General features: G+C 35.7%; 1 protein-coding gene across 5 annotated transcripts in view; it reads right to left on the reverse strand.

Moving 5' to 3' along the window:
• Positions 1–457: 457 nt before the first annotated feature.
• LOC105222010 (uncharacterized) overlaps positions 458–24,124 on the reverse strand; it is a 43,715-nt gene continuing 20,048 nt past the window's right edge. The window contains exons 2-4 of one of the 5 annotated variants that reach the window (XR_007422851.1): positions 8,261–15,206; positions 8,086–8,207; positions 458–3,363 (exon numbers count right to left, since the gene is read on the reverse strand). Coding sequence is in view for 4 of the 5 variants with exons in the window: in XM_049457557.1 (XP_049313514.1) it covers positions 8,090–15,145 (7,056 nt within the window). In the remaining variant the exon portion in view is untranslated. Of the gene's footprint in view, positions 15,207–15,338; positions 15,729–24,124 lie in introns of those variants that run through there. The other 4 variants (XM_049457557.1, XM_049457561.1, XM_049457560.1 and 1 more) reach the window with 4 other exon arrangements.

Below are 24,124 nucleotides of genomic sequence, written 5' to 3' on the forward strand. Positions count from 1 at the left end.
TAAGGAAGCGAAGCAAGTAGATCTAGTAGTGAACGAGAGCAAGACGAAATTTCTTCTGTCCTCAAACAAACTGTCGTCGCACTCGCGACTTGGCTCCCACATCACTGTTGACAGTCCTAACTTCGAAGTCGTAGAAAATTTCGCGTATCTTGGAACCAGTATTAACCCAACAACAATGTCAGCTTTTACTTTGGATTGAGTAATCTATTGAGAAGTAAAGTCCTCTATCGACGGACAAAGACCAAACTCTATAAGTACCTTATTATTCCCATCTTTTTATATGGTGCAGAGGCATAACCGATGACAAAATCTGATGAGTCGGCGTTACGAGTTTTCGAGAGTATTCGACACAGTACCCGCTGAGGGAAACAGCGCGCACTGTTGGACGCTCGGCTATAACCTCAAAGAAGAAGAACGCTCACTCCCCCTCTCCATTTCAATAATAAAACACAAACGGTTGTTCACATTCAAAATAAAGGACATTTATTATGTTTAAACCCAAATATATCTTCAACATTGGCTACACAATACACTCATACACAGTTTTTATTGCAAAAATTTCTGTTTAACACGCGTACTTTGTGTAAATTTATGTAAATATATATGTACGTAGATTAAAGAAAAACATTTTATTTATTTTATCATATTGTATTTAAACAAATCCCTTGAATATGTTTGCAATATTTCATATTTATACAATAATAAAGGCATTGTTTGTTGTTATTTACTACAAAATTACACATTACCGATGTTTTTTTGTTTGTTTTGTTGTTGTCTTTTACTTGTCTAGCACTATTTGATTAAGTAAATATCTTTAGAGTATAAGAACATTAAAAGAAATGTTTCTTAATGCTTGCACATACAGTTATTCGACGTTAATTTTAATGCAAAAATGCGATTTCCAAAATTTTTTTCGAATTTTCGAATACATACAAAATTTAAAAGTGTGTATATATATGTATATGTATATGCTAAGAATTTTGTCGGCAATTACTCCGTATTGTTTGCTATAAATATGTATACATTTTCATTTTCCAAGCGCAAAAGTATGCAAAAAAGTTTTCAGAGCTTTTGATTTTATTTAATTTTTTAAATTTTGCTTCTTAAATTGGGTTTACTTGTAAAACGTTTTAGGTTTCAAACAAATTTGTTGCCATATTTTTATACTTAGCCACACACATATATGTATTTACATATATTTATTTATAAATAGCGCATAATTTCCATGCCTTGCCATGAAATTAAAATTTTTAGGTACATCAATTGTTTTCGAATATTTATTTATTATTATTTTTTATTTTCATTTGACCTGTATCTTCGGTTAAAGCAGCCTACAGCTTACAGTACACACACAGCTGTTTGTGTGCTTCTACCGTTTATAAACGGTTCATTAAAATGGGTTTACGGTTTGCTGTTTTGTAGTGGTTTTTTACATTTTTGCAATTATTACTAATTATGCCTTTTTTCTGTGTTGTGTATGTCTAAATTTCGGCCAACGCCACACACTAATCAACATACATACGTACATAAAATAATTATTTTTTAAATTTAATTTGCTCTTATTTCAAAATTTTAAATTTAGTGTTTTTATTTTGCAAATTTTTGGTTTTGTACTAAAAGTAAGCGTATAATATTTTAAATATAGAAAACGAAATGTGGGGTTTAAGACATTTTTATAATGGTACATTTTTGTAAAATTAACTTTTTAAAAATATTTTTTTATTAAATAAACTAAAATATTTTTTTTTATTTATTATTTAATATGCTAAAATTAATTTTTAATATTAATTTTAATAGTTTTTACACTAAAATGTATATATTTATATGTATGTTTGCTAAAATTTTATTTACTTCACTATGTGTATGTATATTTAGATTATTTTTAAATATGTATATTTTTTCAATTTTACCATTTTGTTTTGCTAAATATTTAACAATTTGCTAGTTCTAAAAATATTGGTACTTTGGAATGCGTTACGAGAGCAGGGCTACAGCTACAATGAGAGTCTTCGAAATAAATTAAAGTGTTTATATATGTGTTATACAATAAATATGAGGAGAAGTTACATAGAAGAGATGATTGAAAAGATTGGCAATTACTAAAATTAATACAGTTTCATGCTAACACTAGTAGTTTTACTTTTGTTACAATTTTTTTCAAGTTTAACCTCAAAGTTTTGATTCCTTTGTGATTTTGTCTTAAAGTTGTTGTTTTTGGTATACAAGTGGTACATTTATAGGTAAAATGTGTTAGTATTCAATATGTATGTAAGTAGACAGTGTCAGTTGCACTTAATTGCATGCATGTACATATGTATATGTGTGCTTATGCACTTTGCGAACTGTCTGTGAGGCAAGAAGTGGTTTTTGATATATTCCTTAATATAAATATGTATTGGATAATATGTTAACATTTGCTTGTTTTTGTCTTTCTTTTTAGTATACATATATGTATATGCATATATACTAATACATATATATTATATATAATATAAGGTTTTTTTACATAAAAAATATTGTTTTCCGCAACCACAAATTTTTACTTGCCGCAGTTATATGTAAATTTATTATAAATATTTATTAGTAATAAAATATTTATTTACTTTAATAATATTGTATATGTGTATTTGTTTTTATGTTGCACATAAATAAAAATTGTTTGCTTGATATTTTTGTGGTACATGTTTTTAATATTAACACTAAGTTTTTGTAGTTTTTCTGTATACTCCTCAGCCACGCATGCAGTAAATATGCCTATTTATTTATCAAATATGTATGTATGTAGTCTCTAAATTTGTCTTTTTCACAGTACATTAAAAGCTCGCAATATGTTTTTGTTGTTTTCAGTTTGATAACATTCGAAAAATGTCTATATAAAGTTATGCGTATATGCCATATGTTTGTATGTAAATGTCATTTGGTTTGATTTTGTTTTTGTAAATATTCTTTTCTTTCTGCTAAACACTGCAAGCTAATTTATTTATTTATCATTATTACTATTTTTTTATCAAATTTATCAGAACAATTGAAAATGAAAAAATTTTAATGAAGAAATTTGTCATATTATTATCTTAGTTTTGGTAATGCTGCAACAAAATATATTATGGCAAATTAATGTTTTAAAACTGATTGAAAAAGCTTTACTGTTTGTGTGATTAAGAAAATTTTTAGCGTGTTTTGTATTTGCAAATCAATTTAATGAGTTTTCGACCGGAGTATAATATGATTTTCAGAGTCACGTAATAAGATTTATAACCAAATCTTGGTTAGCTTTAGTCAAGTATTATTTCATATTTTGAAAAATTTCATTAATATTTTGCACACCAAGAGATATCTCGAACGTTGAAATCTTTAATTTACACCCTGAAATAAAAAGTATTATTATAATATAATTTTTTTAAGTCAACAAATGATTTTTTTTAGAGTTTTCCTAGCCTGGCAACAACAAATATAACTGAATCCGCTGCCAAATTTCAGTTTGACAAATAACACTCGGTTTTATAACGCCTATTTGGAGACGATAACAGCAAATTTCTTAGTGATACAACATACATAGTAACTATAGTAAATATGTATGTATGTATGTGCCACTTTTATTTACAATTTTTTCATTTTTCAACAAAATAACAATCAAAATGTTTAAAAAAAAATATTAAAGCCACATGTGTGACGTAATTCATGTTATCTGATAAGCAATCGAAGCATTAATTTGCGGTAAACTACCATAAATGATATATGAACAATAATATTCAAAATTTTGAAGGAGATTAATGAGTGGATATATAGTATACTGGTACGAGTACGTTAGCTGAAACAATTATTTTTTTTCTTATCAGATAAACTCTTAGCATCGTATTTATTGCAGTTTACGCTGATATTGTGATATCAGGGAAATAAAATACCTTTTAAGAAGTTGATCATGCCTGCTAAACACGGCTGTAAAAAGCCTTGTTATGACGTCAGTACAACAGCTGACCGCGTGAAATAAACTAACAACCGATTAACAGTAACATAAATTGGTATTGGTGTGTTGTAAACTCGGCTATAACCATGTAAGCGGTGTCTACTCGAATAAAGAAGAAGGAATTGGGTATATGTACTATTTTTGACGACTGTACAGCTTTTACAAAATTTCTGTATGACAATTGCAATTGAAATTTAGTTATGAAGAGGCTACAAACCACGATAGAATATAAGATTTCGGCTATTGGCTATGAATTCTGCTAACAAGCTTCAAAACTGCGTTAAATGTCACATTTGCAACTCAAAATTTTGTCATTCTATAGATTTTGAAGAATAATCTGACAGTATGACGTATTTGACATAAACAAGTCTGTAACTGTAAGTAAAGAATGTACCGTTAGTGTCGCCTATCATTAGGAAATGGCTAAAAGTAAGTTGAAGTCAAGAAAAGTACACATTTCTAATGAATCTAATGCCTAACGTCAATGTAGTGAACGATTTACCAAATCAAAATTCGTACTCTTCTTTGCACTGCAAAGCTTCATTTGCCGCTTCATTGCCAACTAATGTCAAAAACAGTATGTTTGAATGTGGATTAATAACCATAAAATTGAAACACGTTTTGAAGTAAACACAATACGATATTTGTTTTGAAGTATGAAGTAAACTTTACTCCCAAAAAAAAAAAGTACAACATAACGTCATAAACGAAGGGAACTGTAAAATGTTAATAGTAATTGTAAACAAAGACTGCCTACGACAGTCGGATCTAACCCGAATTTTAACCGTCCAAGGACTGTTAACTCGGCACCATTCCTCGAAATTGCTTCAGGAATGTTTTCTGCCGCTACAAAAACAACAACTGCACCTTCTTTTGCTCATGACTAACGTGTTTTCTGTCAAACGCGCTACAAAAATGTGACGGATTGAAACAGTCGTAATCTCTATTTCTATAATTCTTGTTTACATAACGTCATTGCCTCGCAACAAAACCGCAATGCAAATATTTTTCTAATAAAAGTATATTTCCAATCCAATTTCACTTGCTCTGCGTTGCCTTACTTTCAAGAAAACAGTTATTGCTTGAGTGTGTTGTCGTTACAAGTGTGAAATGCAAAAAGTCTTGGTTTGTAAAATTGCCAGCTACGTAACGAATTATTCGCAGCAAATATGAAATGTGTGAAAAACTAATTAGGTTTTCCGTAATTGGCGATTAGTGAAGCATTCGTTTGTCGTGCCTGCCGTAAATACACACAAATGTGTAGTGTGTGCTTGTCATATGCATACATATGTACAAGTATAACTGGCAGAGTGTAACGCGAATTATTTCGTTATGCGGTGGCAAGAGACCTGGTATAATTCAGCTGAAAATCATAACTCTGTTATTTATCACAATTTCTCTGAAGCAATATTGTACTAGAAATGTATTATTATTATTATTTTTTTTTCAAATTGTTAACAACTCAGATAAGCTGAGTTACAAGCTTTTGAAATATGTTGTTGCAAGCAGACAATTTAGACACATTTTTGAATACAGGGTGTGCACTATAACTTATTTGCAGAGTTAAAAAGTGAAAATAATACATATTATTGAAAGTTGAAGAGTTGTTTTTGTAATAAAACTTATTTGATACAAAAACATATATTTTTTGTGGTCTTTTTTGCTTACACTTTAAATCAGTTTTCCGCTATTTACCTATTGCATATAAAAAACAACTACTAAATACTAATATATAAATAACGAGAGCACAAATTTCCACACTAGTGCTTACCCTAAACGTTGCAAAAAATTATTGAAAATTGTTTAAAATGTTGTTCAATAACAAATAATAGATAATGCCATTTTAAACCGCGGCCATTTGCCTAAAACGCAAATTCCGATTCCCGATAAGACGCTAATACACACAGTTAAATTTCCATTACAATTAAGGTTAAAACTAAAGTAAGATATATATACGTACAGTTACGGACAATAAAATAGAATCAGAGATTTTACTTTGATTTGATTGAATTTAAAAAGCGTAATAAGTATGTGTATTAACTTAATTAGATCTGTGGAATAAATATTTGTATCAGTTATTTAATTACTTATGGTTCTTGTGGTGAAAAATATCTGTGACACATTGAAGCTGAAAATTAAAAAAAAATACCTCGACATTCTATGGTCTGAAGACAAACTTAATAAGATAGGATATGATGGTTGGATGTGAGTCAGATGTCCAAAAAACAAAGAAATGTGCGATTACTAGACGACTAAGTCCTTCAAACACTATGACAGTAATATAATGGTTTGGGGACGTTTCTCATGGTGTGGCTTCACCACCAAGGACCGTCATACATACGTTAAAATTTTAGATGAAGTCTGGAATTCGTCTTCAATTTGCCAACTCCAACAAGAGAGCGACCCGAAACATACTTCGAGTCTTTCGCAAAAATGGTTTTCAGATCATGGTGTTGATGTTATGGCTTGGCCAGCACAGTAACTAGATTTGAATCCAATCAAAAACTTATGGAAAATCTCTAAGGAAAATATTGGACCCGTAGAATCGGAAAATAAGGCGGAACTCTGAGATAAGATTCAACTGTCTGGTATTCTGTTCCTAGAAGATATACATCTGTATTAGGCGATAAAGGGTGCTAACAACTATTCTATTATTATTTTCTCTGTAAAAATTTATTTGTTTTTAATGTAAAATATTATGATACTCTTATTTCGTCCTCGGAAATTTTGAGATTTGTATTTTTTTTTTAATTTAAATCAAATTCATATTTCCATAATTTTTTTAGAATTAAAAATTAGTAAAATATATGATTCTAAGTTATTGTCCGTAACTGTATACATATATATGTATATAGTAGATGGAATAAAGTAAATTATGCATAAATATATGGTAAGTGAACAGTCGAAAAGCGGTGCTATTTTTGAACGCATTCATGCGCACGAAACAGCTGATTTTATCTTTTTGTTTTGGCTTTGAAGGAAATTAAAAAATATTTATAAACTAAAGGTGTATGCACTACAAAAAATACAGTTATTTTTTTCCATTACTTTAAATATTAAAACAATGTAGTATTTTTCACTTAAATATACAGAATTATTTTAAGAATAACAGTTACAACAATAAAGTTATGTAGTTGGGGAAAAATATATATATTTTTAAACGACTTTTAGTGTCATGAGATTCTTCGTACAATACATGTTTTCCAATGACAAACAAAAGATATGGTAATCTATAACTGTTGCATTGTGTCTTTTACTAGATAATATAAAGATTGATAAAGGAAGTATTGAAAATGTGTCAGCACGTGCCATTTATGTCTTTAAATAAATATTTCTTAGCGGAACTTAAAACGAACCACAAGGGCTTAGGCCAGTTCGGAACACTTTAGGGTCCTAAAAACTGTATTTATATAGTAAAATAGTGAAAAAAATCCCTGCCTATATCGTGGTAGTATCGAAAAATTCGTGTGAACCGTTTTAATGCGTTTTTCTCGAAACTGAATTTGTACAACAAGCGACAAAGGTACTTGAAGACAATCGCAAGTATACACCAGCTATTCTTATTGCAGCTTAGCACTAAATTATTTAGTAAACTCCATTCGATTGGCGTTTTAATATATTTTTTTCTAAAAAAAATTACTGTTCAGCATTTTGTTCTTTATTTGGTTTCAGATAGCACGAGTTCTAAGAGTCATGGTAGCCCCTAAATCTTCTAGAAAAAGGTGGTTCCGAATACTGACCCAAATATATGTACAATAAAGACTAAAAAGTGAGAAATTATACAAATTTTTCCTTACTCCGTGAAAATTTGTTAAAGTTAGGCCTTTTTTGGGATTTCTCGACTGGCCTAATCCCTTAAAACAATAGCGTCAAGCTTGCTGATTTGAATGTGTCTTGTTAACTCAAAGATGTAAAGCTAAACCACACTATAGTCACAGAAGTTTAGCTTCCGAACCATGCCAAACAATTCTTATTGAAACGCTTTACAATGAAAGCCAAAATTTAGACCCACTTTTTTTAAACACTCTATATCAAACCCCATATGTCCTTTCAATTAAAATACCCAACACCGTTAGTACATTTGCGAGTCTTTCAGTAAACAGTCGCTTCGGTTTGCTCACCTCACTACTCTTCGACATACATGTGGGCCTTCCTCAATTCGCGCTCCCTGAATCTCGCTATCAAGCATTGCAATATCCAACGATGTATATATTTTTTGAGTACACGATTACCATGGTGGGGCCTAAAATGTACTCGTTTCAACACATATTTCTCACGCAAACTATTGTATAATACCTGTCGTTTGAGCCGCTTGTAATCATGCGAGACGATTTCTTCGTGATGTATGGCGGGAAAATCGAACTGTGTATTGAGTGAGTCATCGTTTGTGATCCTCAACTCATCTTCAACGTAATCTACTGTGTGTGGGGGTGTAATGTATGGGGTTAACGGTAGTGCAGATGGGGAATTCTCTACGGCATCGTGTACATTCATTAATGACTCGAGATAATCGGTTTGCATTTCATCGGTCACTACCAACTCTTCTTGTGGACTTTCTAAACCCATCAATTCTTCTGCATGCATTTCAGCATTTACAGCTCTCTCAATATCTTCTATACCCTCATCGACTTGCATGGGCAAATCGCTGGCCTGTGCATGCGCCACAACGCTGAGCACATTTTCATTCATATCACATTGTAAAACATATAAATCACTATCGTTAACTAAAATTTCTTCTAAATTAATTAGTACTACATCTTGAGCTTCTCTCTCCTCAGCATCGCCATCTTCGGGATCTGATGTGACACCGGCTTGTCGATACATTTCGGCTAAAGCTTCTTCAACGCTCAATTCACGCTCTAACGCTTCGGGCGTGTTTTGGTTTGTGTTGTTGTTACTGTTGTTGTTGGCGCTAATTTCAAAGGAACTACTTAAGGCAATTTTACAAAGGTCACTTAACTTTGGTATTTTACTATTTAACGCATCCTCAGTTCGGTTATTTAGCGTATGATTTTCAATGGAAGTTACTCTCTCTATATAGTCCAGCGATAGTTTTTTCAAACTCGGTACTCCACTGCTGTCATCATCATTATCATCGATATTTATTGCTGCGCAAAACACAGTTTCGTTCTGCGTCTGCTTTTCTTCCACTGCGAGTTCACGCGCCAAACCTTCGACATCGCACGACTTCTCGCAACTCTCTACGCACTCTTCCACCACCTCCGTACCCATACAGTCACGCTCTGCCGCATGCTTTGTCACGTTTGCTTCACCGTTACTTGCAACGCAATCTTCATTTTGCATTAGTTTGTTATCTTCCGCCACACCATTTACTGTATCGGCTTGTTGCTCTTTCGAAACGCTTGTTGTTTTGTCGGCACTTAGTTTTTCATCGTCCATTGTATCGGCTTTAACATCCTCAAGGTGTGTACTTATCTCTTCATGTCCATCACTATCGCTTTCTAATATTTTCTTCAAGGTTTTAATGTCGTTCTCCGTTATCGTTTTCGAAGAATTGATATATACTTCATTACCATTGTTATCTTCGATATTGGCAGCTGCCGCAGTCTTTTCGCCATTTTCAAGCTCAAGTGAGATACCCGCTTCATTTGCCTGATGTTGCGAGAGTTCTTTTTCCAACTCCTTCATTTCATTGAAATCGCTTTGCACCGTTGTTAAGCTACTTTGAGAATTTTCGTCCGCGGATGAACTGGAACTGGACGATGAGGATGTGCTCGATCTGCGGCTAGAAGATGATGTGGATGAATCAGTACTACTCGATGAGTTACTGTCTGATGAATTTTCGTCAAGATCCACAGTCTTCATGAAGTAATTTTTCGACGTTGTTGTGAAATGTTCTGCACTTCTTCTAGCTCCAAACATATCAAGGCTATTTTCTGTTTCAGATAAATCTACATCTCTACTAAAGTGCTTTGCTTGCTCGTCTAGATCAAATGTGTTTAGCATTATAATGTCTGCGTCATTACTGTTTTCGCTCTTCATATGTGCTGGAGAAACCATATGTGGTGTTGTGGGTGGACTTTCAGCAACTTCCATGACGGTTAAAGGACTGCCATTAATTCTTGTTAGATTTTCTTCAACCTTAAATGTGTCTTCGAGTTTCATACTGTTGCACGGTTCTGAAAATTCAGATAACGTTTTCTCATTGTGAGGAACGGAGATTGCACATTCAGGTACTTCTGTTTTCCGATTATATATTGAATTCTCCTCAACTCCTGCGGAACACGTCAGATCCATTGCTTCCAACTCCCTATTTTCGACTTTCTCGTCAACTAAATCAGTAACTGCCGCTTTTTGTGCGGGATCTTCGGTGATCTCATTGACATGATCTTCAGAGTCATTTGGTGGAATTACTTTGCTTACGAGATCTTTATTTAAACACGCCAGGTTTTCTACATCAGGCACTCTATTTTCAGCACTTTTATTGAGTGTCCACTGGTTCTCTAAAATATCCATCATATTTACACTTGTATTTAAATCGGAAAAGGATTTGTCAATGTCTTTTGTTAAAGGTTTCATGGTTACGATTTCACCATCACCTGATATATCAGCATCATATGCTTCGGATTCAATTTCTTTAATTTCCACTCTATTATCATTTCGGTCATGTTCATCATCATATGTAGGCCTTGTGTTAACGCTTTCTGCATTAGGTTCTACACTATCAACCATTGGTTCTGTAATACAACCAGGACTATGAACTTCTTCTTCGATTTCATCCGTTTCGATGCTATCAAGCTCCATTTTTGAATCCTTCACATCCAAAGTAGCTGGCACGTCAAAATCAATCTGATTCTTCAAATTAACGTCGTTTTGAGTAACCTCAATGCTCTTGAGACCCCATTCAGCTATTGGAGGTTCTTCCGGTAATTGTTTTGAAGCTTCTGATTCATCAATTTCTGAAGTTTTATTAGAAAATTCGTTTCGAACGTTCTCTTCAAAAATGTTTTCTGCAACGAATGATGTCAATGAAGGTGGACATGTTACCTTACTGCAGACCTCGTTGATAGTATTTTCTTTCGCTTCACAGTCTTTCAATTCTTGTAGCATCGGGCTATCCCTTACACTTTCTTCATTGGTATTTGTTTCTGGGAATTTATCAATTTCTTTATATATTTCAGCACCCTTCAAGAGTTTGTTTTGGAACAGTTCTGAGTTAATGAAAGCCACACACAAGAATTTCAATGTTTTCGGATTGAAATATTGTTTGATATCGCTTCCATCTTTAGTTGGTAGTGTAGTGCTATTTATGCGGTCGATTAACGGTAAGTGTTTTTGCGACACTTTGACCATTTCTTCTTTTAACAGACTGGATATAATGAGTCGTTTGTTAATCTTAACGAGCTGATGAGATAGTGCCCGTATCCTGCGTTGATAGAAAGAAGGACCTTTGTTTTCTCGTCTTTTTATATATTTCAAGCGAAGTGTGTGCAAGCGGGCATTATAGTCTTTTTTTCTGCAAGGTTTGGAGAAGGTCTCTGTAGAATTTGTAGAATTAGTTTCCTTATTCACTTCTTGTTCAAGATCGTGCGATTGCTTCGGAATTTTACTTGGATTATTGGTCGTTTCCGAAAATTTTCGTTTTCGTTTATGAAACTTCGAAAAACTTTTAATTTTTTGTGCTATCTCCATATCGTTTTCCGTATTTAGTTTGACCGCTATGTTATTTATTTCATTTGTTGGCACTTCCTGGTTTACGGCAACATTTGTATTGATATCAGAAAGAACTGTTTTGTTGCTTACAGCTGCAGTAAAACTGTTCTCATTGTTACTACTGACCTTGTATTCAAACTCATTTCCTATCTTATTAATGAAGGTCTCGTATTCCTTCTCAAATGTGGAACCATTCGAACTGGTTGTATTGTCACATTCAATACTTCTATCCAATGTGCTGTCGCTCTTTGCTTGGACGGTTAATAAGGACTGTTCTGCTCTGTGCTCTGAGAAACAAAAGTCTTTCTCCACTTTCTCCTCCATTTTTGGTGCAGCCGAAGTATTTACAGCTTTAAGATTCGCAATTATTTCAAGATTTTCTGATTCGAGCATTGCATTGGGTGTAACTACTCCGAGCGCTTCGGTAGCCGCTTTCATGATGACGCTACCGTTGCGTATGGGCGTTGTATCGGTATTAGTTTTTGGTATCTTTACCATCTTTATTGATTCTAGTTCATCAAGCTCTTTTTCTACATCGAAACAATCATAGCTTACGTGCTTGTCATTGGATTTTTCGACAACATTGTTGTTGCTTGGTCCCTTAGTTGCGCCTGCTATATTTGGTACTGCGCCGCCGGACTTCTCGATATCGATGACAATGTCAGGTAAGTTTATATTTGCAAACTGATTTTCCTCCATGTTAATGGTGCTACCAGCGCCGATGTTTGGTTGAGTCTTTGGGTGTTGATAATAATCCTCTTTTAATTGCAAGTTATTTATAACTAAGGGTTGGGGTTGCGCCCTATATAGGGGTGCGGAGTCCCCAACATATGCAGCTGGTGTATTCGCTTCGGTGGGAAGCTCTTGCAAGCTCGACATTTTATTTATTACTTGAACACAGTTAGTATTGTCTTCGACACGCATGACTTGATCAATCGCTGGTGGTGCGTTCTCAACAAACTGCAGTTCATCAGCGCCACCGTAATCCTCTTCATCCTCATTCCATGTGCTGAGAAAATCTCGCAAACTGGAGTAGGTTTTAGTAGTGGGTGTTGTCGGTGTTGGGTTACTAGGCTTAACTGTCGTCTCACGCGTTGCTGCTTTGCCATACATGCCATCGTCGATTGGTTCCAATGCTCTGGGCAGACCATAACTATTATCGTATTGGTTCTGGCTCATATTGGTAGCCATGTGCTCATCTAAATTGGTGAGCGTTGGCTCTGCTATGAAACTGTCATCATTTGGCATGACCGCAGGCTTCCGATAGTCAATTAGCGAATTCTTCGTAGAAGTAGATTGCGTGTAGGGTGGTGGCAAATTGGGTAGATGGTCAACTCTTTGGACTAAACTTTCACGTCGCTCTTCAGGTAGCGGCGTAGGTTGTATAGGCCCCATATAGTTGTCATAGTTGGTTTGCATATTGAGATCATTATAGTAAACAGTCGTTATGTCATTGTGGGAACCCGGTGCCATATTACGATTGAGTGGTGGATGTGCAACGACGTTAGTAGGTGCCATAGCGTTCCCATATTGAGCATTGTGAGCCATACCTGCTGGATGGGAATGATAATTCATATTCGTCGCTTCGTATGTGGGCGTTGCAGCGTAGACATCATTTGTATTCATCTTTGATTTGTTGGCTGGTCCATAATCTAGCACGTTATATTTGACGACGGGACTGTTACCGCTGCCGATTGCAGTACTGCTGGTGCCGTACGGTGGCGTTTGCGAGTGTGGGCTATAAGTGTTCGGTGGAAGGTGAGGATGGTGTGCCGTACGAGGATAGTAGCAGTTTTGTTGTTGAAATTGTGAGCAACAATTTTGGCGCGCGGTGGCTGTAGCTGCGGAAGGCGTGTAGGGATGATGATATGCGAGGGAGGGATGTGCAGACGGCGCCAAAGCGGTTGGCACTCCGCCCGAAGTTAGCGGTGCATGGTGTGGATAAGGGTGTGACAAACGTTCTGCTAGTGTGGGTACAAGGTGTGCTGAGGAATGCGGCGAATTCGACCAGGCACTACGTCCAGTCGCATTCGACGTCATATACTGTTGGTGTGGGTTATAATATGAATTGTACTTATCATATTTGCTGCTATACTTCTCTGAAGCATAGTATATATCACGATTGGCGGCGGCTGTGGCGTTAGTCGGTACATAGCTGGCATTCGTCGGCGGTATGGCGGCAGTAGGTATGCCGTTGGGCGGCGGCAGCGTGCGACAATTACCGTTGGCATAGTCCATGCTCCAGTGCCAAGCCGACGTGGCCGATGACTTGCGGTAGGGGTCGTTGGGAATTTCAGTAGCATACTGTGGTGGGACTGACGTAGATGCAGTCGGCGCGGGTGCGTACGGTACTGCATTGTAGGGCATTGCTGAGAGGTTGGCGGGTGGGGTGGTTGTATAGTACGGTGACTGTGCCACGGTGCTCACTGCATTGTACAAATATTTATCATACTTATCGATATAAATGCTGCTACTGCTGGTATTGCCGTTACTGTTATTCGACGCATTGCCGATAGGAATGCCAACAGGCATTGCAGGATTGCCATAATGCATGCTTAGACGTTGTTGCGGCAAGCGCGCATTCGCCATGGTGTTGAATGTTTTCCCTTGCGTCGGACTCGCAGCATACGGCACGTCCTGCAGCGGTTTTCCTGCGTGATGCTGTGGAAAGCTTTGCGTATAATTCCCTGTGTTGCTAATATCTAATGGTTGGTTCCCGTAGTTCAGATAATCGCCGAGTGTTGGCAGTTTGGTCCCAGTAGACATTCTATATTTGATGGGATCCCCATAGGTGCCCGAACCACCCGTTTGTGCTGAATTGGCATAGAAAGGCGTTGCGGCGGCCTGCGGTTTAGCGGGCGTATTCGACTCACCAATACGTTTTGTAGAACGGAGCGCGGTTTCGCTGCTGTTGTTATTGTAAATTTTGTTGGTGTTGGCAGTATTAGTGTGAGGCTGTATAGCCGTCTGCGTGGGCTGCTTACTCGGCTTCTCCAAGGTTGTATAATACGAATTAGCATGCCGCATGCCCAATAAATTACGTTCACCCCCACCACTGGACTGCTGATAGCTTTCGCCACCGCTGAGATAAGGGTACGAATCGTAGGTGTTATCGTATTGCGAGGATGTGGGCAAGGGCTCCGTTAATTGATATGAATGTGTTTGGTGTGGGTACTGTGGATGTGGTGGATGATGAAGTTGTGGCTGATGCTGCTGTTGTTGCTGGTGGTGTTGCTGTTGAAACGTTTCATTGTAGTACGGCGTTACGGCAGCTATCGTGGCCACAGGTGTCGGCTCGACCAAGCCCACAGGTGTGTTGGAATGCGAGTCCGAATATTGGCTGTGACTGCTGCTACTGCCGGCCGAGGCGGGATTCGTGGGGGTGGTGGCGCTCGCATAGCCACTGCTGTTGCTGCTGCTGCTGCTGCCACAACTCATGTTGGTATTGCTGTTGCTGGCAGCGCCCAGCGGCATTGCGATTATAGATTCAACAGTCGTAGCATCCATGCTTTGAAGTCTACCACTTTGCGTTCACGAAAAATCCAACTTCCGGTAAACGGTGTTGAAACTGTAAATAGAATTTATGTGGCTTTCAGTGGATGATATTGAAATTTGTAGAAAGTTCTTAAATTTATTAAAATAGTCTTCAATTAAAAGTAATGGTCCTAAAGTGCGGCGAATGTGCCAAGAAAACACTCACGTTAAAATTAGACTAATAAACCGTAAAAATAGCAATTATATTTAAGTACTCGTACACATCGATGTATTTTTGTTTTCTAAAACTGCGCTTATTATTTGGATGCGCACACTTCGGTTCTTCCAACGCAAATGTGCGTCCACTTTCATGGAAAAGCTTAAATAAATATTGGAAAATACGAAAACGAACTGAAAAGTGTTGTGCGCGGAATTGGGACTTTATAGTTACCTGCCTGTGACCCAGCCGTATGCATGCATGTGTGTATGTAAGTAGATAATCTACGGTCATTTACTAAAATGTTCATTAAATATTAACGATTAACTGTCATTTTTGTTGGTCAACTTAGCTGCGGACCTGGCTGCTTTCCTACATATGAACATATACTCGGAAGAGAAGTGCGTACATATATGTGTCTACCAATATATAATACTATATATCCGATATAAATGTATATCGATGCATATATGACACTATGACACACATACAGAACAATAACTAAGTACACACAGACGCATGCATATTCGTATATTTATATGCATATGTATGTACATAGTCTTGTTAAGTGCGCTAAGGCAGGTGTTCAACCGCGTTTTGGTTTCTATTAGCGTCTGTCAGCATATTTCCTCGCACGCTTTTCGAAGTCGCTACTGTGACCCGCCAATTCGTTTTCAGCCCCTTTTGTCGTGGCAACCACGTGATGCAAAACAAACCTTTTACTGCTCGCTGGAAAATACTGTTTTCTAACATTGACCGACAAAACTTATCAAAGTCCATATACTACAGTGATATGGTGACTCAAATGGGACTCTCATGTCTGCTGTTCAACATAGTTCAGCTTTAAAGGACATAACTCAAAATCAGAGAAGTTGCACGTTTATGCCAAAGAGATGAATATATAAATATCAATAATCAATTTTTGTACCCATTGGTATACATAGTGTACCAATATTTATGGGTATTCCAAATCGTTATACAAGTAGTAGGAATTAGTACTAATAATTTTGTAATCTAAGATTTTAGAATAAAGGCGGTACAGAACTACCAAAATTATTTTTATAACATATTGCTTTGTTATTTTCCCTGTTTTTCACAACTCAGTCTCCGTGAGTTATATGCAATACGCGCATATGCAGATCGCAGATATCGATTTGATATAATACACTATAGCAGAAGGCAGAAGATGCATTTGGATCCGGAAGAATATGGAGGCAGTTGACGATTGTCATTATAATTTTATAAATTAATTGTAATTAAATTCGCCAGTCTATGATGAGTGATACAAAGCCTTGAAAAACGGTCGAGAGACCGTTGAAGACATTACCTCGTTCTGGACGACCTTCGACCTCTTCAACTGAAGAAAATAATAAAAAATGAATAATATTGTGCTCGAAAGTCGTTAGAGATATAGTAAGAGATTTCGACATCTGGAATGAATTTGGTGGATATTGGGTATGAAACGCGTTCTTGCTCGTCTCGTCCTGATAAAGCTGACTTTTTTTCCAAAAGAGTACCGTAACAAGTCTCTTTAGACATGTTTGATTGTACGAATTCCGATTTCACATTCATAGAGAGCAGTATAACTGCCAATGAGACAGGAGATTTTGAATTTGACATGCAAACAAGTCAACAACCATCACAATGGAACCTGTTTTCAGTCGATCGAAGAGAAGAAATAAAAGAAAATTTGCTGAAAGAGCTGAAGGCCGTCCCAAAAAGTGCTTGTGAAAAATGTTTTGAGGACTGGAAAAATGTTTGGCTTAAGTATATTACATCTGGTGGGAATACTTTGAAGCCAGCAAAATAAATATTGATGAATAATTAAATAAATAAAAGTATTTTCGTATTTTGTCAATAGATGCGGTTGCAGTCGTATATCTCCAGCTCTACCAATCACATTGTGTCATACCATATAGTGTTGGAAAGGTGAGATTTAGATCTCACTTAACCAAAAAAATTAAATTCGGAAAAGTTGAAAAAAGTTACGGCTGTTCAAAAATGAATGAAAATAATGAAGAAATTCGCTTTATTTTGAAATTTTTGTATTAAAAAGGGAAGAATGCCACGCAAGCCACTAATGACATTTGTGAAGTTTACCGAGACGATGCTGTATCAGTTCGTGTAGCACAATAATGGTTCGCTAAATAAATAAATAAAAAAAAATAACTTTTTCCAAAATTATATTTATTTAAAAACTTTTTTTTAATAATATAATTAATATATTTATTGCATCAAACGACTTTCCCAATAAATTTGTCATAAAATGTATCACAACTATTAAAGTTGCTATATTTATGGTCATCGCGGTGCTTACAAAGTATTATTGCACTTATGGTGAAAGAAATCAAACTCTGATCTAAGTGTTTATGCGAGTTATGCACATATACTTTTAGTATATATGTAAGTATTGTATATGTTTGGCTCACAAACCTTATGTGGAAGCAGTCAGTAGCTCAGCAAATAGTCGAAATTGCTGTATCAACAAAGAACTTCAACGATCATAACAACGAAATAACGCTGACTCTGCAGAAGTCGCCAGTAGTACCATAAACAAATCTTGGGCGGCACGCTAATCTTGATTCTAAGAATTAAGTAAATTTGAAAATAATAAAGAGCGTGATAGAGAGATCAAAAACAATTGTAAAGCACAGAAGTGTTATTTGATAACATTTTGATAATGTTTACTACAATGTTTGCTTTTTTAATGAGAGGGTATATACAATGGACCCATTCCATTGAATAATTTAAACAAGCGTGTTAAGTGACAAGAGTCGCGCTGCTGAGATTATACATTGTGCCATAAAAGTTAAGTTATTTAATTACTTTAAGAAGTTCGGATGTTATTTTCGGTTTAACTTTCATAACCTCTTCAATTATAACAAATATTCACTTAAAAGTAAAACAGAAAAAATGATAACTTCGGGAACTTGATTTTGATCAGTAAGTTTGAAAGTCTATATTCTATAATGTAATGTATAATCTTTCTTCGAAAGTTGTACTGTTGTCTCGTAAGGATGTCTCGTCAAATAAAAAATATGTCACTTTGATCGCTGATGGAGAAGAAAAATCGTTACTGATGGACGAGAAGTCTTAGTACTTGAACAGTGTCGAAAAAATTACTAGTTTGTTTGGTGTAGTTTTTTTTTAATTGCTTAAAGGTATATAATTCGCTGTGCAACTTGATTATCTAAAAAAAATATGTATATAATTAAAGGAAAAATGGAATAATGCCAGGGGCCTAAAGATATTTTTTCAACAAAGCAAAATACTTTGTTTGAAAATCATTTTTTAAAGATATGTCCAACGCTCTACGAATATGGTAAATGACAGTCCATTACCAAGCAATTGTTGTCAATCTTCGAGTTGAAAGTTTTTCAGACATAACTGTCAGCTTCAGTAAATTCGTGTTTCGATTGGCAATTTGCCTGAAAATGACCATTGAAAACAACCAAAATTACCCGGCGAGATGTAAAGTTATAAATAAGTGCTAGGAACACTGTGTACGAATTCAATAACATTTAAGTAATTTTGCGAGTATTATGAAAACAAAGTACTACTCGAGGAGGAATGTTGCCAAATGCCAGAAAAGCTTGCAGACTTTTTGGGTGTCACTTAAGCAGACATTTCAAAACGTTTTAAAATAGCCGGATATATACAAAAGCAAGAAAATTGGGTGTCATATGAATTGAGGTTAAGACAGGTTGAAAGACGATTTTGGCTGTCAGCAATTGCGCTTGAGGGCTAAAAACAGAAGTGGTTTTTGCAGCTGATTGTGACTGGTGGTGAAAAATTAATCCATTACCATAACCCTTCGCGCAAAAGATTATATATGGAACCTGCTCAATCAACCGAATCAATGGTAAAGCGGAATATCCATGATGCCTAGGTAATGCTATGTATTTGTTGGGAAAAAAGGACATGCTGTATCATGAGCTTCTTAGATGAAAGTATTAATGGCGAACGATAGTGACAACAACTTATCAAATTAAAGTGAAAGATTGCCCAAAAACGGCTGAAATTTGTAACTAAAGACAAGACAATATTTTTTCATCATGACAACACTTCGCCTTATCTTGCAGGACAGGGTAAAAACTAGTTAAAAAACAGCGGCTCGGAAGTTTTGCCTTACTCGCCTATACCTAGATCTTGCACCTTATGGCTACCGATGGTCCGATGGATGCGGAACGCTCTCATTAGAATACTGATCACATCATTTAAAATTGACTTGCTTCATTCTTAGCCGCCGAAACCGGCGCGGATGGGCAAAGCTTTAAAAAATATTGTTGTATACTATGTATAATATGTATTCAATAGGCTGAGACTATCTACCATCACTGGCGACGGCGCCAACGGATTAAACTAAATTTGTTTTTATCTCGATGAAGTTGTTTTAATGTTGCTTGGCACGCAAATATTTAATATAGCTTAATAGCTGGAAACTCTGCATGGAAACCCAGCATATGAGCCTTTAAATACAACCTGTGAACATAATGACAACTAGCAAGGTCGAATTTCGTGTTTTGGTAGAGCCACAATAAATTTCACATTAAATTTTTCAGTATTTGTGCTAGGCCTCCGAGTTATATAATTAAATTGCTACAATTTTATACATATGTTATTATGTGAAACGATTATAAAAAGCTTTCGACTGCATTAATAGGAAAATAGATCTTAATAACTCCATCCGTTTTTTCAGTCATTATACATTTTATATACCCTTCCGACGAATACTTTTGGCAGTCACTTTACATTGAAAAGTATGTCAATCGCTGCAGTCATCCCTTCCAGGTGTACTTTCACTTTTGCACCACCATCAGGTGGCAGGAAAATAGAAGTCCATCACCAGTTTATTTACTCATAATTCAGCCCACTTTACCCCGTTGTAGGTCAACCACTTAATTATGGTTCCATATACCATATAGTATACGTAGTATGTACATTAACAAACACACATACACACGCACACAAGTGCATATAATTCCACTAAAAATTATTTATCACTTTGCTATTTGCTCGTGGAAGTCCTGTCTGCATGTGCATTTCCGATGTGTTCGTGGTAAACAATTTCACAATTGTTCGAAGGCGAGACTGTAACTTACGACTTCCAAGTAGATTAATGCAACCGATGGCAATTACAATGACTTTTCCCACATTTCATGTCCATTTGACGATATATATGTATGTGTGAATGTACTGCAACTTATTTATGCATGGTAGTTTAAGTAAATATGTGTGCACGTCTGAATGTGTGTACGAATGCTCTTACTTTCTTTCTTATTTAATGGAAAAAATGTCCACATAAAATATGTATGCGAACCTTCATGCATTTATATGGGCTAATGTACATTTTTTTAATTATTTGAAAACAAACTAATGCATCGGGGTTGAAATACACGACGGAATATACTTCTTCTTTTAACTATGCTTACTATATTCAATGTAAAAAATACATCTGAGTTCAACAACAATTCCATTTCAAAATTCGTTTTTTTCTCGAAACTGTATTTTTTTTTTATCGGGCGACGACGGTACTCGAAGACTATTAGATCTTGATACATTATATGATAAACTTACATAGTTTTGTGTACATATCTTCCCAACCACTAAAGTTCAAGCAACCAAATTTGCTGACAATAACTCCCTTTAACACCCTTATAACACTAATGCCCACTCCGGCGAAATCGGATGACAACAATGCCCACTTCCCGTCTAAAAAAATTTAAATGCGGCATGGTTCTTTCACTTTACAGTATACAATTTAAACATCAATTCAGATAAAGTTTTAAGCAAATAGTGCGAAGTATTTCATTTTAAGCTTAAAAATTTTCGAAATCGGACTTATAGTCCCAGACACCGAGTATGTGGACCCTAGTGAATATGGCTGATCTTTTACAGAGTAACGGGGAGAAGAAGTACCTTTTCAATAGCTTTTTTGACAATTCATCGTGTAAACTCTTACGCCTGAACCACGTTCAGCACGCAGTAAAAAAAAATATATTATATAGTAGTAGCCGTGGCTTAGAGTGTGCACGAAGATCGTGGAGAGTCGTTTCGCCGTTCGCAGCAACTCGGACTGTCGTATGGTACTTACAAAATACAGCTTGTGCAAAAACTAAAGCCGCTGAACCCTCCCAAGAGACTTCGAATCGCACTATGAGCTCTTGAAAAGTTCCAAGGAAATTCGAAGTGTTGGAGCCGAATTTTATTCAGTTATGATGCCTATTTTTGGCTCAATTTGTTTGTAAACAAGCAACATTGTCGCATTAAGGTGGAAGACCAACCTGAAGAGATTCGAGAGATGTCATTTTATCTAGAAAAAAAACGGTTTGGTGTCTCCAAAAAATAAATGCCCAAGAATATTCTTTCGAATGATAATAATCATTTCCCATTAAATTTGAAGTTTCTTTATTTTTTCTTAAAAAAAGGGAACCTCGATATGGATAACCCTGAATTTTTGTTGATGACAGTATGCCCTTGTTGCAAAACCTGGTAACATTTTCGGACTTCCGGTAGACTTTATAACTAATATATTGGTCAATATGTAAAAAATCTTAATGAAATTCAGAAAGAACCGTTTTATAATAACAGTGTATCCTCTTTGGAAATATAGACGATCAACACCTGAAGGTATTTTCACGGCTCGGAACACTGCAAGATGCGGTTACACCCGAGCTTAGCCCTTCTTTACTTGGTTATTTTGTTTCGGATAATAAGAGTTCAGTAACTGCAATTTTGTATAAAAGTATGAATATAAAAAGGTTTTATGCAATCAAATTCATGTTTAATAAGGCCTGAAAAAGAGAAATTCCATTACGTGTTCTTTTCTCTCAGAATATGAAGTTATGCCTTATTGAGGTCAAATCTAGCTAACTCGTAAGTCAATTATATCTATACTTATATGATGTACATTTGTAGGTACATACAAGGAGCGTTCCAAAGTAACCAGGACTTAAAAAAAAAATTCAGTTTTTTCACGGTCAAAACCATGTCGAACGAGTGTTTTGGCTCGTTGGCCGGTATGACCGCCAGTATGCCAGTGCAAGCCTTTTGAATGACCTCTACGTCTGCATAATGCCGAAAATAACGAAAAGAATTCATGGACAAATGCATTTTTTCGAAAAGGAAGAAGTCTCAAGGTGCCATATCAGGTGAATACGGGGAATGGTTAATGGTTAAAATGTGATTTTTGGTTAAATAATCGGTCACAAGCGTCGATGAGACGGCAATTTTTGTACGTAAAAACCGTGCACACACCCTTCGTAAGCCCAAATATTCGGTCAAAATGCGAAAAATTGATGTTTTGGAGATGATCAATTCCATTTCCATGAATTTCAATAATGATTTGGACTGATTTTTGTTGAATTCACGCACAGTTTCGATGGAATTTCCGGTGATCACGGATTTTGATTGACCCACATGTTGATCGTCATTTATGTCCTCACGACCTCTTTAAACTACTCTGCACTCTGCTGCGGGATAGGCAATCGTCGCCGTAAACTTGTTTCATCAATTGAAACATTTCGGCAAAAGTTTTACCAATTGTAAAACAAAATTTAATGTTGGCTCTTTGTTCAAAGCTTATTTTCGCATCGATAACACAAACATACTGACACTTAACCCAAATTTGAAAAATCACCAAGTCGAAAATGAACGAGATAAGTCGTGAAATCAATAATTTTATGCGATTTTTCAACATTCTGAATCCGTGGCTAAACGGCTCAATGTAACAATCTCAAAAAATGTTAAGCATCGAGTGTTTTTTTATTATAATCAAAATAAAAAGTTGAAATGAAATCAATGCGGTGGAACTAGGTGCGGCCGAAAATGGGTTAAAACGCAATCACTTCACTTCCAATCCATGAAAGTCATGAAATTCTCACTGGACAATTGATAAAGATAGCAGATTCTAACGCACCCGTCGACATATATGTAAATGGCGCCACCAGGGGGTGCTGTAAACTTTGGAACGCACTTTGTATATCCAGAAATAATGTTTTCAAAAACACTCTTGTTGCGGTATAAAAGAAGCACATACCTAGAGTAATCTAGGATATTTAACGAAAACCCTCTCAAGTTTATTTAGGACATTTCGACTCAATATCTCCATAGGATAGAAACAATTTAAATTTCTATGTCCTTCTATGTATGTATGTATATTAAATGGGTACTTTTAAGCGCATTTATCAAATTTATATTTAATGAGCATACTTTTCATACACACTGTAATTTAGCCTTATAAAATATGTAATTTTTCCACACTTCATAAAATATCATTGTGGTTCTTAAAAATCTAAAAAGTAAATAAGATTCTTCGATATTAAGCAAACAATGCCTAAGACACTTAATCAAAATTTATTTCAGTCGAGTTAAGCCTGATCCGCCTCTGTGTGTTACTACTGGACGTTTGCGTTTGTTCATAAAATTTTCCACGCTTTTTTTGCTATGATAATCCAATAGATGTCTGTCTAAACAAGCAAAGCAAAAACCAAAATAAAAACGAAGAATTCATTGGTGTCGTTGGCCTGCTTTTAAATTATTAGAGTTGATTCAGCTGGCAGTTGATAGGTGCAAACACTTTTTTCGATTGATTCCACTTCTGCAACAGCGCGAAGCATTTGCTTATCAAGTGTTCTAATAAGCACACAACAAACAAGTAAGGGAAAACTAAATTCGGGTGTAACCAATATTTCATACTCTTGCTTCTTGTCAGGATCAAAGCCGGGGAAATACCTTCAGATGCATGTGGTTTCTATGTCTAGTTCTCACCTAATTTTAGGTACAAAGACACACTG

This window comes from Bactrocera dorsalis, chromosome 1 (assembly GCF_023373825.1).
Source record: "Bactrocera dorsalis isolate Fly_Bdor chromosome 1, ASM2337382v1, whole genome shotgun sequence".
Classification (NCBI taxonomy): domain Eukaryota; kingdom Metazoa; phylum Arthropoda; class Insecta; order Diptera; family Tephritidae; genus Bactrocera; species Bactrocera dorsalis.